General features: G+C 44.9%; 1 protein-coding gene across 1 annotated transcript in view; it reads left to right on the forward strand.

Moving 5' to 3' along the window:
- CFAP221 (cilia and flagella associated protein 221) overlaps window positions 1-16,545 on the forward strand; it is a 91,507-nt gene extending 74,962 nt beyond the window's left edge. Inside the window, exons 20-24 of the mRNA XM_081095455.1 lie at window positions 3,077-3,235; window positions 4,536-4,627; window positions 9,479-9,571; window positions 10,746-10,841; window positions 16,244-16,545. Of these exons, the coding sequence (XP_080951581.1) occupies window positions 3,077-3,235; window positions 4,536-4,627; window positions 9,479-9,571; window positions 10,746-10,841; window positions 16,244-16,352 (549 nt within the window). The 3' untranslated portion in view covers window positions 16,353-16,545. The remainder of the gene's footprint in view (window positions 1-3,076; window positions 3,236-4,535; window positions 4,628-9,478; window positions 9,572-10,745; window positions 10,842-16,243) is intronic.
- Window positions 16,546-16,971: the final 426 nt, after the last annotated feature.

Genomic DNA, 16,971 nt, shown 5'->3' on the forward strand with positions numbered 1-16,971 from the left:
TAATTAGCATACTACACTTTTATTATAGATTACATGTATATACATGCACACACACATAATGTTTTAAAAAAGAGAAAGAAAAATCACAAGGGAAAAAGAAAGTAAAATTACCCCAAATCCCATCATTCAATGTTGGTTCCTATTCCACCCTTGGGCAGTGCATCGCTGCCATACTCACGCCTCTGCCTACCAGCTTTCTCTGTCCTGCTTTGTTTCTGTGGCTGCACATGCTTACCCACCAGAAGCACCCTAACCATTCCACTTCCTGCGCATTAGTCTTCATGGACCCTGCTTTTCTACCAAATTAAGCAGACACTCCTGGAACTGTGAGGCCAGTCATAATGCCCAACCCCGTGCGTCCCTGTCCCCCAACACACATCCCTGCCAAACTCTATGTCCCTCCCATCACCAGGTCTTTGCTTATTCTGACCTGCGCTCATGGGGTTCTCTCTCCGACTCCACATTTCCAGCTGCCCAAGTCCCATCCAGACAGGAAATCTGGTGAAGTTCTACGCCATGATGGCATCGCATACACACAGAGAACAGGGGGCCTCAAGCGCCACTTGAGAAAGTCCCCTTTGTAAGAATCTTCATGTGGGCAGAGGTGCTAATGGTCACACCCCAGGGCACCCAGCCAGTTGGTGGGGAGCTAGGACACCGCCTGCCTGTCTCCTGCCTGTCCTGAGGGCTCCCCTCAGAGCGGTGCTGCTTCTCTGTGGAGAGCTGTGGTGTTGGCCGTGCTCTGGCATTTTCTTGTCTTGTGGGTTGAGGAGAATGCTCCTCAGAGACATGGAATCTTAGAACTAGAATAACCTCGCAGGACATTTAACTCAGTGATTTTCAAATGTCCTTTAGTACCAGAAGCCTCTCAACAGCTGAAATTTTATAGAGAAAGGCAAAATGTAAAACAGATAAAGCTCTGGTTGCTCGGATGGCAGTGGGGCAGGGGCTCTCTGAGGGGCCATCCCAGCAAAGCCCTGGGGTCCCCGCAGCAAGGTCTGAACAACCAGTGTTTGTTCCCCAGCCCCTCCCCCCCCCCACTGCCATCTTCTCATTGTTTTCAAAGTGAGAACACTGCTCTGACTGGTTTGGCTCAGTGGATAGAGCGTTGGCCTGCGGACTGAAGGGTCCCGGGTTTGATTCCGGTCAAGAGCATGTACCTTGGTTGCAGGCACACCCCCAGTGGGAGGTGTGCAGGAGGCAGCTGATTGATGTTTCTCTTTCATCAATCTTTCTAACTCTCCATCCTTCTCCCTTCCCCTCTGTAAAAAATCAATACAATCTATTTTTAAAAAATAAATAAATAAAAGTGAGAACACTGGTCTGGAAGAACTGAGGGATTTTCCAGTCATACCAAACTTCCTTAGAAAACATCAGTAGTTATTTATTAATTTATTAATTCCACTAATACTTAGGGTGTGCCTGCTATGCATAGGATAGGAACCCAAGTAAAGGAGCAATTCATCCAAGAGGCACAACAGCCCTAAATATCTATCCACCTAATGCCAGAGCTTCAAACTGATGCAGCAAAAACTGATTGAACCACAAAGGGAAAAGTAGAGAAATCCACAATTATAGTTGGTGAATTAAACACCCCTCTCTCACAAACAAGGCTCAATGAAATGGTAAAGATTCAAATTAAAGGAAGTATTTTTTTCTGACTTGGATAGATTAAGTCAGAAATAAATAGCATAAAAATATCTAGAATATCCCCCCAAAATTTGGTAGCTAAATTATATACTGTAAAATAGCCAAAAGGCCAAATAAGAACTCAAAAGAAATTACAAGGTATTTTTAACTGAATGAAAATGAAAACATAACACAACAATTTTGTGGGAAATTTATAACACTATTCACCTACATTAAAAAATGAGTTCAGGCAAGACCCCTCTTCCGTCTTTCTCCCTGGCCCTCTGCAGCAGCTTGCAGAGCTTGACTGGACCATTCAATGCTGGCTCCACACTAGGCTCTCCTTCCCCCACTTCTATGCCTCCCTGGTCGGCTGCAGTTCCCTTAAATCAGTGGTTCTCAACCTTCTGGCCCTTTAAATACAGTTCCTCATGTTGTGACCCAACCATAAAATTATTTTCATTGCTCCTTCATAACTGTAATGTTGCTACTGTTATGAATCGTAATGTAAATATCTGATATGCAGGATGGTCTTAGGCGACCCCTGTGAAAGGGTCGTTCAACCGCCAAAGGGGTCGCGACCCACAGGTTGAGAACCGCTGCCTTAAATTGAGAGACATTTGTTTCTTGGCAATGAGATTGGGTTTCTACAAGCCATGTGTTTTTGTTGTGATTTTTTTTTAATGTTTTAGAAAATTATACAAACAAACAAATAGAACAAACTAGTTCTCAACCTACTACTTCTTAAACATCTGAAATTAAACAACTGTGAAGGGGCAACAGCTATGTTGTTGTTTGCGACAAGAATGGAGCTGTTGTTAGAAAATCCTGGAAGGGTCACTGCAAGGCTCTATGTTCTCATACTTTGGTATAATTGCTCTGTGCCTCCATTAGTTCTGCTGGAAAACTAATAAAAAACAGGATCTTCCCTAAAACCAGATACTACCTCTCCATGGAGCCTTCCTCAATTAAAAACATCACCAAAACAATGTTAAATGTTGACATTTCCTGATAGAGCAAATGGCACCCTCTTCTTTGCCTTCTTTTCGAAGTAGTTTTTCAAAAGCTACTTCTGTTTTCAAAGCCAGAAGCTTACTTGCTTTTTAAAACCACTTTGCTTATTTAATAAATCCCCCTAATTCATTGAATTAAGAAACAAATACTTTAAGCTGTTTTAAGCTGTGATTTCAGTTGTACTTGTTTCCATGTGATGAGCTGAGTGCAGCCACGTGGTATGTCATGCCGGAAGAGGGACACTGATGAATGGCTGACATTTGGGACTGCCAGTGTGAAGACACCTGCTCTCCTGCTCCTCCCCAGAGACGCTGCCACGGAGGCCCTGTTAGTGCGAGTGGAAGCCACCGAGAGCAGTAGCAGTGCCTGCCCTCCGCCTGGCTCATAGGCCAGTAAACAAACGAGAATCGTTTTCTCTCTCTCTCTCCTGCAGAATCCCAACCCAGGATTATTTGCTGTGAAGCACCCTCTGGCCTACACAGAAACCTTGATAGATTACTATCTGTGCACTCACCCCAAGTACAAGTTCACCAAGGAGTCCCACAGCGGGTCCAGCATTCCTCTCACCCAGAAACAGTTTCTCCATCACACGGTAATGCCGTCCCCAGGCTCTTTGGCAGAGCACGCCTGGGGCTGCAGGGAAGGGCGGGGAACAGGGATGGAGGGGCACCACTGGAATTGAGACAAAGAAGGCTTGCAGCCACAGCTGAGGAACGAGAAAGCTAACAACGATGGCTATGTGCACGCTCGCTCGCACTGACAGCCCTCCAGAGGTCCTGGGGGGGCGGTGGGGGGGGGGGGGAGTCACACCACTCTGGCCCCATCCAGACCCACCTCTACGGCTGCAAGTTGCCCTTTTTCAATATTCACACTCTCTCTCTCTTTTTCCCTTGAAGATGACACTCCTATGCATTTTTATTCCTATTTCAACCCCGCAAAAACCATCACATGGCAGGCATAACCCCATGGCCTGATTGCCTCTTTCTTTGTCCCCAGTAAGTGTAGAAACCTCAGAATGGACAAGGTGCTGCTGGTATGACAAATGCACACTAAGGAAGAAGCTCCAAAGAATTCCTTCTTTCCCCAGATAACCAACCCGAATATCCAGTGACACCTCTTGGGAGTTGCCCTCAGGACCTTTACACTCAATAAATCCCTAACTCGGGTCATTATCGATGCCCTACTGTTGCCAACTACACCTCAAACAGCTCCTCCTCCGGCCTTACCTTTTGAATCTCCCTCTAGCTCCCGCTGCCACCACCATGCTGTCAGCCCTCTCTAGAGAACTTCCTTCGATACGCATCCCTCCAATCACGTTGTTTGTTAGGTTGAACTCTCTCTGCAGTCCTGCTGCCCCTGAGACTAGCTCCAAGCTCATTAGCTTGGCCCTCGGGCCTTTCACAACCAGCCTGCCTCCCCAGATGTATTCCCTTCAGCCCCCCTCACACTCAGCCCTGCGGGCGCCCTCCTGGCAACACCCCCTTGGACCCCCCTGCACTTGCAGGTGCTTCCCCTGCCTAGATGCCCTTTGATGAACCACCAGCCTCTTTGACTGTGGCTTCAGCACCATAGTCACCATAACCAAGCAGATGGTAAAGCCACATCTGCCCTCCCGCCAGGGCCTGCTGAATCATGATGTGCCTGATGAATCAGGGGAAGGAACGCTCCGTTGGCCCCATGTTAATTGTGTGCTGCATTGTTGAATGCCTTTTGCTGGAGCACTTGTCTTTTAGCTTCATACAAATTCAATCAAACTGAATGAAATTATAAATTTTGGAATTAAGATTTAAGCATAAACTATAGTCAATTGAATGAAATGAAAGTCCTTCCTAGGCTTCACCTCACCAAACAGTTCCTTTACATGCAGTGCCCTGTGCCGGCTTCCATTCCAGGACATTATTCCCGGAATAATGCACTGGAAGAGGTTCCAGCCCCTGGTTCTCGCATCTCTGCCCGACACCTCCAAGACAGAGACAACACAGAGGTAAGCACAGCTCATGTCTCACGGAGGCTGTGGTCCCAAAATGTGACATGCCAATCGGTGGCAGGTTATACTTTCTTAATGCATGAGGGAAGTTTGCTAGTCACCGAAAAAGATGATGTACACTGATTTTCAAATTTTGAATTGGTCTTAAGATACACGTTAAAAACAACTAGTGCCACAGGTGGCTAGGTGGCCATCCTATATAATAAAAGTCTAATATGCTAAGTGTCTGACCATTCAACCAGTTGGTATGATGCACATTGACCACCAGGGGGCGGACACTCGACCAGTATGTTAGCTTGCTGCTGGGGCCCAGCCAATTGGGATGGGTGAGACAGGCTGGACATGCCCTGGAGCCCTCCCACGGTCCCTCCCTGGCCCCGATTGTGCACCATTGGGGTCTCTCAACCTGGACTGCCCCCTCTCACAATCCAGGACCCCTCAGGGGATGTCAGAGAGCCTGATCCCACAGGCCAAGGCAAGGGACTCCACTGGTGCACAAAGCTGTGCACCGGGCCTCTAGTATTTTAATAAAAGTGAACAACCAATCCATACAATTCAGCTGAAATATTCATGGTTAGTTTTTCACATTTTAAAATTGCCAAGATGAGCCTTCTACACCGTTCCAGTCCGGTTCCAAAGGATCCATGTTTCCCTCGTGCCACAGCCTGTGAGAGAGCCACAGCAAGGCCCACAGTAATCATCATGTAGAGGCATAGCTCAGCTCCGGATTCAGCCTATCACTCAGCTCCAGAAGCAGAATGGGGAGATGAGAATATTGTTGGACCAAAGAAATTTGAAGTCACCCTCTTTGTCCAATCTGCTTATATAACACCTCTTCAAAGCCCTGAGATACCAAACAAGAAGACTGCTGCCTTTTCCTTAAGGCTCTGCCTGATCAAGAACCCACTTCTGAAACCTTGAATTTGCATCTTCAGTTCATTATCCTTATAAACATAGTTAAATAAGTTGTTGGTGAGCAAATTTGACTAGTATCCTGAAATGATTGTTATCACCTTATGTTCAAATCCTTGCTTCAGAATGAGGCCCACCCCAAGGCGACAGAGCCCTGCCATGGCCCCAGGCTCTGCCACCACAGGATCAGCGGGGACCTTTGCCCCCGGCTCCCCACAGTGTGTCCAGTCCCTCTCCCTCAGCAGAATGCCACGCCGCTGCCTCCCGCGGCTGTAACTCAGCCACGCCCCCGGCCACCTCCGAGCCCAGCCCTCCTGTCCAGAGGGGGGGATTGGACCTGTGGCAAGACCCTTCTCAGCCTTGACATTTTCATTTAGGAGGAGGAGGAGAGCTAAGCCAGGGTGCAGCAACCTCAGGGGTACCACCGTCCACCGCCCCTCCCCGGGGCCGGAGCAGCGAGTTGAAATCCAGTGTGTGACTCCAGAACGTTTCATTCACTTCTTCCTTTTTCGCCTACGGAAAAGCTTTTCCTGAATTAAGGAAAATCCAGACTTGCTTCCAGAGATTTTCCGAATACCATCCCTTTGGGGTTTCTCCTTAATGTTTCTCTACTCCTCCTCCCGCCTGGAGAGTAACATGACGCCAAGCATAGGACATGTAGGACTTCAAAAACAATCATTCTTTTTCTCTGCATTTATTCATACCTCATCCACCCCACTGCCATCTCAAAATAAACTAAGCTGGAGCACTTGTCTTTTAGCTTCGTACAAATTCAATCAAACTGAATGAAATTATAAATTTCTCTGTTCTTCACTTAAGCATATCTCCAAAACCCAAAATCCCCATAATGGCAGTGACGCTGCAGACAGAACAATGTTTTGGCGTCTGAGAGACCTGCTCCATTACTTGCTAGCTGTCACCAGCTCTATGTCCTTGGGCAAGTTACTTGTTACTGAAGCACTTTGTGCAACAGTTTCCCCGCCTGTGAAACAACAATGGCGATGGCATCCTCACCCCACTGCTGTGCGGATTAAAGTGAAATGATGATGTGAGGCATTAGCACCATCCTATATAATAAAAGACTAATATGCAAATTGTCCCCTCGACCAGGAGTTCAACTGGGAGTTCGACCAGGGAGCGGGGCTGGGGAATCACCCAAGGCCCTTATCCCCAGCCAGGGCGGGCCAGCCAGAACCTACCTGTGCATGAATTCGTGCACCGGTCCTCTAGTCTTCAATAACTTCCTGCTCTTCTACCTTCCATACCCACCCACTACAGCTTGCAATCCCCCTGTTTCCACCAGATGGCGACGGTCTGCCATCACCTGACCACCTCATTTTGCTGTGGGGTCAGGACACTTCAAACTTACCCTTATAATTCGTAAATATAGCTGGTGTCAGGTAGTCAGGAGACTGACTACGTGAGATGAGAAATGGTGAGAGGTAGAGACTGCCCTGTCCACCAACTGGCCCCACGCACAGGCCTCCAGAAAGAAGGGGGGGAAATCTCCCGAGGCTGTTCTTTCGAAAAGCAGTCAGAATGCAGTTACCTGGGGCTTGAATTAACCATGAGTTAAACATGAATTCTACGTGAACTAGAGAAAAGTCCCCGACCATGAGCTGTCACTTTCAGCTTCTGGGTCTGAGTGCTCTGTTGGGCCAGATTGTTTCCAAATAAACCGTAATTGGTAACAGATTATAAAATCAAAAGAGGATTCTATATTCCTTTCCTGGATTTTCATGATACAAGATTCTAGATCAGGGAGTTGTTGTTTTTTTTATTTCTAATAGGAGTTATAAAATAATAATGGCATTTCTTTTTAAATTCCTACCAATCCATTAATGATACTTCAACTTTGCAACCATTTTGCTTGAATAAATTAACCTACTATTTGTGAGGCGTTTCCCTTGTGTCTTTTTCCCCTGAGAGTTACCTATTTGCTGTTAAACCCTGTGATATAGTTAGTGTTTATTCCAAGTCATTTTGGTATTCAGAATAATCAAAACACCTCAACTTGGTTTTACTCTTTAATAAATTTAGAGAGAATTTGTTGAATATCTAGGACTTTCATAAAGTCGATGGCAACTGAATGAGTTATCTAATCCAGTGCCCAGACTTCTGGGTTTTATAGGTGAGTGAAATGGCCTGAGGAATTTTGGGACTGCTTTAGCATTGTCAGCATTTACTTTGCTAAGTAAGGCATTAAAACAAGCAAAGCAGAGCAAAACACCCATCCACCCTCTGTCGTTGCCATTACTTCAATTTCAGAAGAACAAAAAGTAAGAGGAGCCCTGGCTGGTGTGCTCAGTGGTCAGAACACCTACCTGGGCACTGAAGAGTCGTGGGTTTGATTCCCCGTCAAGGGCACATACCTGGGTTGTGGGTTCGATCCAGGCCGAATATTGGAGGCAGCCAGTTAATGTGTCTCTCTCCCATTGATGTTTCTCCCTCCCTCCCTCCCTCCTGTCCACTCTCTCTGAAAAGCAATGGAAAAAAAATATCCTCAGGTGAGGATTAACAACAACAACAACAACAACAACAAAGTAAGAGGAACATAGCCTCAAAACTTTAAAATCGGGTAATCAGGGAAAGCATGGGGCGGTTGCCAGTCCGTCTTCCCAGTGCTGCCTGCTTCGGAGATAGTCCGGGCTTGCAGCTGCTGGGCCCTCTTCCGGGCAGGACCCCCCGACTGCCCCTGGGAGGCCCAGCGCGCTGGCAGCTAGAACCTGCACTTGGCCACGGTCAGGCAGTAAGCCACTCCCTGGGTTCCTTTCAGTGAGGAAGGACATGAAAGCCAGTGTTGGGCGCTCCCTGTACACATTGCCCCTGGGGGGCTTCTTTCTTGGCCTCTTCAGCAGATAAGCCAGGGTGTGTATGTAGGGAATACACACACACACATACACATGTACATACCAAAACACATGCACACACACATAGTGTGTACATGTGTACGTATACATGTGCACATGAACACAGGTACATATACATGTACAGTATATATATATCAGAAATCATGACTTCACACCAGCGCTTATACAAATTCTCTACCCACAGAGTATTGCCTCCTTCCCCCGCTGGTATTTGTACGTTCCTTCTCTCACTGTGGGAACCCCGGCTCCTAACACAGTTACTTGCTCAGTTTTACAGCACATCTAAACTCATCTCATAATCACCGCGCCTGTAACCACTTTAATAAGCAAGCACAATGGAGTTCGGATTTATTTGTAGTTTTCCCCTCTCCCCACCACATTCAAAGCAGGAAGTATATAGTCAGGTACTGTATTTGTAAATTGCTTGGATGACTTCTCCTTCCCACCTCCCTTCCTTCCCTTTTTCCCCCCTTTCTCTTTCTCTTCCTCCCTCTCTTTCTCTCCTGTCCCTCCAGTGTGGCTATGGAATTCATGTGAAGCATTATTTGTCTCCGTTTGCTTTCCGTTTAGGGCTTTTTCTTTCCTTTCTTATAGATTTAATGTCATTGTTTTATGTGTAGAGCAACGACGTGCTTTCCAAACTCAGAAGGACAGGAAAGGCACAGGGAGCAATGCCACACCCTCCCGCCCCCCTCCCAGCCTTTGTGGCAACCAACCAGCTTGGTCTTCTAACTTATCCGCCCTTAGCTTCTCTTTATAATGCTAAGCAGAATATATGTATTTTCCTCACTTTCCCTTCTTTCTTATACAAAAAAAAAAAAAAAATCTATGTTTCTGAACCCTGGGAAATGTCTTATTTGGCAACATATTCTTGGATTTGACTGGGACCTGTCACACCCCGCCTTTGCCCCTAGGAAAACGTCAGTGGGATTTCAGGAGCACAGGAGGACAGAATGGTAAAGGCCTCCGCGGGGGTGCAACAAAAGTGCTTTAGGAAATTACGCAAAGACCCCAAGACTGCTAACGTGATCGTTTACCTTTGGCTGCTTGTGTGATTTTCCCACAGCTGTGACTCCCTCAGTTCAGTTATGCTTCCTATCGACGTCCCTGCGACTCTTAAAGCCTTACCGGAAGAAGACAGGCTGGATACAGTCGAACGGTACAGTCCTCACCTTTGTCTCTAATGTAGTCTGTTTTCCACAATTATGCTGGATGCTGCGAGAGATTTCAGAGGAGCATTCAGTGCCTGAGCTTGCAACCCAAATGAGACCAGGCTCACAGCCAGCCGAACCCCTAAGTAGTTAAGGTGTTAAATTCATTGCAGGGGATACACAGTCTCTAGGGCTCAAATGTGCTGATCTTTAGGTGTCTGGGAGCTCAATGGAGGGGAGAGCAGAGGCAGTGTGGGTGGGTGGGAAGACTTCAGTGGTTGTGTAGATTTGGGTCAGTATTTGAATGACAGGTAGGACTTGGAGAGGGATAAAAAAAAACAGGCCCGAAACCAAGGCACTTACATTTAATTTCACTGATGAGCATCCAGCAGCCAGCGGAAATATGTCCTTGAAGCTCCTATTACTGTGCCCACTTAAGCATTTTTATATGTAAATAATCAATTAGTGAAATGCCCAGTATCTGAGACATAGCTGATCTCCTGTCATCAGTTTTACTGATGTGTGAACAAAGTTTTACTGTGACATAACCACACCCATTTATTGGAGTATTTTCTACTTCCTTTCGTGCTACAAAAGCAGAGTTGGCAATTACACAAGAGACGGTGTGACCTGCAAGCCCTTCACAGAAAAAGCCTGCTGACTCCGGCCTGAGGGACAGCAGACCACAGAACACTAGGCTCTTTCCCTTTCCTTTCTTCTTTCACCATAAATGATTTATAAACATATTGTTTAATTTTCAAACAGTTGTGGATTTTTTTTAGTTATCTTCTTTGCAGTTGAAATCTATCCAAATTCCATTGTGGGCAGAGATTGTACTCTGAATGACTTCAATCTTTGGAACTCACTCAGGCCTTCTTTACAGGCCGGGATATGGTCAATATTGGTAAATGTTCCATGTACACTTGAAAAGAACATGAATTCTGTAATCCTGTTTTAAACATTGCTTTTTATTCTCTGGTTATAAATAATGACTCCTACTGTTGTTCTTTGGTGGAAAGCAATTTATCAGGCCTCTGCTTCTCTTAACATGGACTCAACACAAGTAGGTAGAACTAACATTGAAGACCACAGGAGTTGCATAACTCTTAAATGATTCAGTATTTCTTTTATTTTGGGAAGGAAAAACTGTTCCAGCTAAACAGTTTTCCTATTCCTTTTCAGTGAGCTCTGTGAACAGAATATAGAAATTATGTTGACTCCAGAAATGATCGAAGTGGAATTCCCTATGTTGGAACAAAAGGACACCAAAAAGGAGAAGTAAGTGGATGCTTTTATGCCTACTAAGAGGTGGCCTTGGATAAAATTTGCCCAACACGAACCACAGAACTGTCATGTTGTCTGAATCTACATATCTCGGGTTTTAAGAGAAAGAGGTTTCCTATGCTTTTGGTAATTAGATATGTATTTTTATTTTAGGCACGCTGCATTCCTTTAAATGCTGTTAGCAAATACGCCTTTAAAAATTGAATCCAATTTTTCCAGTTGCTTATCAATTAATCTCAGAGATGTGTTTGTTTCTTATTGATAGCTGAAGGAGTTTCATCCCATATGAGGGGAGTTTCATTCCAGGCTCTGGAGCCAAATGAGACCTATGAGTCCCAACTCCACCATTTATGACATGTGAGATCGCCAGCCAGGTTCCTTAACTTTAGTAGCTGGGTCTCAGTTTCCTCATTGGTAATACGCAGAAAACAAACTCTCCGAGGCAGTTGTGAGGATTAAATAAGATTCAAATGTGAAGACACCAAGCTAGTTGCTAGATGTGAACCAGATGCTTGGCAGATGTTAATGTCTCCCTTTGCCTCTACATCAGGGGCCAGCCAGCTAAGCAAACATCATCATCCTTAAGAAACTGGTATTGATTAATATTTTCATAATGGACATAACCACCTGTCGTTCATATGGTTCATAAGTTTGAAATTCCAGGTATACTTTTAAAAATTCTTTTTATTTAAAAAAAAAGTGCTTTTTGTTATTAAAAATAATCAAAAACTGCCCAGCTGGTGTGGCTCAATGGTTGAGGGTCGATCCAGGAACCAGGAGGTCATGGTTCGATTCTTGGTCAGGGCACATGCCCGAGTTTTGGGCTCGATCCCTAGTAGAAGGTGTGCATGAGGTAGCTGATCAATGGTTCTTTGTCATCATTGATGTTTCTAACCCTCTCCTTCTCCCTTCCTTTCTCTGAAATCAATAAAACACATTTAAAAAATATATATGTATATAAAATAAAAACATAACCCTACCACCTAGAAGCAGTAACTTATACATTTTGATGTATGGCCATCCAAATATTTATTTAAGTAAATAAATGTACATATGTTTTACCAAAATTCAATCATATTATTCATATTATTTTGTCTTTTTTAATATATATATATTTTTAGTGATTTCAGACAGGAAGAGAGAGATAGAAACATCAGTGATGAGGTAGAATCATTGATTGGCTGTCTCCCGCATGCCCCACACTGGAAATCGAGCCCACAACCCAGGCATGTGCCCTTGACTGGTATCGAACCTGGGACCCTTCAGTCTCCAGTTCGACACTCTATCCACTGAGCTAAACCAATTAGGGCATATTATTTGGTCTTTTACACTTTACAAAAAATATTTTCTTATTGATTTCAGAGAGGAAGGGAGAGGGAGAGAGAAATAGAAACATCAATGATGACAGAGAATCATTGATTGGCTGTCTCCCGCATACCCCACACTGGGAATCGAGCTCACAGCCCAGGCATATGCCCTGACCGGGAACCAAATTGTGACCTCCTGGTTCCTGGGTCAAAGCTTAACCACTGAGCCACGCCAGCTGGGCTACACTTTTATTTAGCAATCTATAAAAGGCTAAGTGACTGACCGACTGGCCAGTTCACTGACGCGCGCTGGCAATTTTTTTTAATATATTTTATTGATTATGATATTACATATGTGTCCTTATCCCCACGTTACCCCTATCCCCCCTCACCCTCCCCCCCCCCCCCCCCCGCTCATGCCCTCACCCCCCTGTTGTCCGTGTCCATTAGTTAGGCCTATATGCTTGCATATAAGTCCTTTGGTTGATCTTTCCCCCTTACCTCCACCCTCCCCTACCTTCCCTCCAAGGCCCGACAGTCCAATCAATGCCTCTCCATCTCTGGATCAGTCCTTGTTCATCAGTTTATGTTGTTCATTATATTCCACAAATGAGTGAGATCATGTGGTATTTATCCTTCTCTGACTGGCTTATTTCACTTAGCATAATGCTCTCCAGTTCTATCCATGCTGTGGCAAATGGTAAGAGTTCCTTTTTCTTCTTCCTCTTCTTAAAGAATACCTTCAGCATTTCATATAATGCTGGTTTGGTGGTGATGAACTCCTTTAGCTTTTTCTTATCTGTGAAGCTCTTTATCTGACCTTCAATTCTGAATGATAGCTTTGCTGGATAAAGTAATCTTGGTTGTAGGTTCTTGCTATTCATCACTTTGAATATTTCTTGCCACTCTCTTCTGGCCTGCATGGTTTCTGTTGAGAAATCAGCTGACAGTCGTATGGGTACTCCCTTGTAGGTAACTAACTTTTTTTCTCTTGCTGCTTTTAAGATTCTCTCTTTGTCTTTTGCTCTTGGCATTTTAATTATGATGTGTCTTGGTGTGGTCCTCTTTGGATTCCTTTTGTTTGGGGTTCTCTGTGCTTCCTGGACTTGTAAGTCTATTTCTTTCACCAGGTAGGGGAAGTTTTCTGTCATTATTTCTTCAAATAGGTTTTCAATATCTTGCCCTCTCTCTTCTTCTGGCACCCCTATAATTCGGATGTTGGTACGCTTGAAGTTGTCCCAGAGGCTCCTTACACTATCTTCATATTTTTGGATTCTATTTTCTTTTTGCTTCTTCAGTTGGGTATTTTTTGTTTCTTCGTATTTCAAATCTTTGACTTGATTCTTGGGATCCTCTTGTCTGCTGTATATTATTCTTTATTTCAGTCAGTGTATGCTTAATTTCTAGTTGGTCTTTTTTTATATCCTCCAGGTCTCACTAAATTTATCGGCGGTTTCCATAAAATTCTTGAAACACCTTATAAACGTGGTTTTGAACTCTATATCCAGTCATTTGCTTTCCTCCATTTCTGTCATTTGTGACCTGTTTCTTTGTCTCCGCATTTTTTATGCTTCCCTGTGTTGGTAGAGTGGTTTTGTGTGCTAGGTGTCCTATAGGGCCCAGTGGCTCAGCCTCCCCAGTTACCTGAGGTGGACACTCTTGGTGCACCCCTTTGTGGGCTTTGTGCACAGTCTTGTTGTAGTTAAGCCTTGATTGTTGTAGGTATCACTGGGAGGAATTGACCTCCAGGCCAATTGGCAGTGAGAATCAGCTGTGTCTGCAGTGGGAGAATTTCTGTGCTGAAGACACCCTTCTGGGGCAAGACTTTCTTCAGTGGGGCTTTGGTGCTCACTGAGTCTGCCCCCTGAGTGTGTTCCTTATGGATCTGAGGAGTTATAATTGGATGGTCCCACTCTGACCACTGGGTACACTGGCTCTTGGATCTAAGGAGGTGCTAATCTAGTCTCTGCCTGAGGTTACCCAGCAGGAGCTACAAAAAGATCTGCAGATTCCCCTTCCTTTTTTGGAGTTTGGAGGTGCCCAGATGAGGCCCACCTGTGAAGCAATGCAAGCTGCTGTGGGGCCTTGGGCCTTCTCTTGGAAGTTCTGGGTCTGTTTGGCCCAGCTGTAATTTGTTAGGTAATTTTCAGGTTGCAAAGGGCCAGGGCATTCATATGCAAAAGCCTCTGCCACAGCCTGGGTGGGGCGGGGTCTCAAGGAATCAACAGGATGGAGCAAGCAGCTATGGCAGATCCTCAGCCCTGCCCTAAGGGGCCACGCGTCTCAGTGTCCCAGTAATTTAATTGCTGCAAGCACCTCTGAGGGAAAGCCGCCCTCAAGTTCCGAGTTCTGCCCGCTTCCAGACAGTCCAGTTTCTCCCCGTATGAGTCCTGGGTCCCCAGAGACTTCCCAGAACTGGAGTTCAGAGCAGTCGGGAGCTTGTGACTCCCTCCCGATTCAAAAAGACTGCTGTGTCCTCAGGTACCAGCCCCTTTCCGCGTGCGCTCGAGCCTCCGTACCTTTGCACTTTACTTCCGCAGCTCCTGACTCTCAGTGTGCTTTTCTCTTTCCTTCTAGTTGTAGAATTTCCACTCAGCCAGCTTTCCTGTAGTTCTGGATGATGTCCGTTTTGTCTTTTTGTTGTATTTGTGAAGTTGTTGTAGGAGGTAGCAATTTCGGTGTTTACCTATGCCGCCATCTTGCTTTCTCCGGCAATTTAAAAATAAACACTGAGCCCTAACCAGTTTGGTTCAGTGGATAGAGTATTGGCCTGAGGACTCAAGGGTCCCAGGTTCGATTCCGGTCAAGGGCATGTACTTTGGTTGTGGGCATATCCCCAGTGGGGAGTGTGCAGGAGGCAGCTGATCAATGTTTCTCTCTCATCAATGTTTCTAACTCTCTATTCCTCTCCCTTCCTCTCTGTAAAAAATCAATAAAATATATTTTAAAAATAAATAAATAAATTAAATTAAATTAAATAAAAATAAACACTGACTCATGCATGCGTGATACATATAAAGCTCTTGCTGGTACCAATCGCACACGTGTGTTTCAATCTGTCATTATCGATCATGAATTTGATTGTTTTTGTTGACATTCTGAGGCTGAAAAAAAGTGGCAGCATTGATAGAATATATCTGAAGACCAACTATTGGCACAATAGAAATGCAGACTGCCTCATGCTCACATATTATTGATATTATTGTTTATTTATTAATCAACTTATAGATTATTTTCATATGTATTTTACTAACTTTCTTTCATCTATGGCACTTCTATTATAGAGAAAGAGCAACATTAAAATATTTCTTCTAATTAATTTCCTTTCAATGTACATGAATACATGCACTGGGCCACTAGTATATCATAAACATATATCTATAAATACAAACATACATCATTATATTTCACTGGTAGATGTACCATAATTTAGCTAACCAACCCTCTTATGATGATCATGTAAATTCTTTTCAATGTTTTGCTGTTACCAGTAGTGCTTCAGTAAACATCCTTGTGCCATAATTTCTTGCAAACTTATCAGACTGTTTCCTTAGGATAAATTCCCAGAAATGTTAATGCTACAACAACATGCATTGTAAAGTATCTCAAAAAACTCGTTAGTCGGGACACTCGTAAGTCAAGGCACCCATTATTCAAAATAATGATGGCAAAGATACTCAACAGCACCTCTCCTTTCTGGAGTCTTCATCTGAGTCAGAGATAATTGTGTGCCAACTTTATTTACAACCATGAAGACTTAACGAGCCAACAGAGCATTCAGAAGACAGCGTGCTGGGATGTCTGTGAATCACTTCTCTCTCCACTTGGCAATAGTACTGGGAGATGGGGATCGCCACCATTGTTACATCTAGAAAGGGAGACCGATCGTTTAGGCAACCTGGCCATGCTAAGAAACTGTGCAGTGAGATGAGAGCCAGGTCTGAATCACTTAGCCAAGTGTTTCACTAGCAACTAAATTACCACTAATATCATATATATATTCCTTAAACCTTCACTGAGGCATTGGTGAGTAGCGGGGATGTTCTGTGAGTGTCCTGATGTATCCTTGTCTGGTCCTCTGATATTTAGAGAGGTGAGAGACCAGGCACAACCACCGGAGAAGACAGGGGACAAGGTGCCGGAGGAGATGAAGAATGTGCGGGCCAAAGCCCTCAACTCATACCTGATCCTAGAATAAAGCCAGCTGGCCGGCTCTTCTCATCGGCTTTCTGCAAGTCACTGTGGTCCTTTGTGTCCATTTATGTTCCAGCCACTTTTGCAATTAAAGTTTCTAGAGGAAAAAATGAAATGTGGATATATGAATGATGTGTATATTTTTGTTATAACTTTTCTTTTTAAAAATAAAATGTCATTAGTATGATGGCAATGGCTAAAGCTTCTAGGTGGGAGACTTCGTAGACAAAGACTTCGAGCCTGGAGTGAGCCTGTGCGGAAAGGGGAGGAGCCAGGTGCTGAGAGTCCGGGGGAGGGGGGCACCAGGGCCAGAGGAGCGAGGCTGTGGGGAGGGCCACTCTCCCATCTCCGCATGGAACCAGCCCCTCACTGACTGGCTTTGGCAGCCATTTCGGGAGAGATCAGCCTTGGCATATCTACATCGCATATCTACAATATCTACATTGGCTCCCCACGTAGCTAGGATTTGGCAGACCCTGGCGAGGGGGTGGGAAATGGAGGGGACATTGTGGGGCAGAGCTTGCAGGCTGGTTTGAGAGCAACCGGAAAAACACCCCTCTGGGGGCCCTGTAAACATGTCAGTAAAAATCAGGCCTTTGATTGTGTTTGTCAACATGGCTGCG

This window comes from Myotis nattereri, assembly GCF_964212035.1.
Source record: "Myotis nattereri genome assembly, chromosome: 7".
Classification (NCBI taxonomy): Eukaryota; Metazoa; Chordata; class Mammalia; order Chiroptera; family Vespertilionidae; genus Myotis; species Myotis nattereri.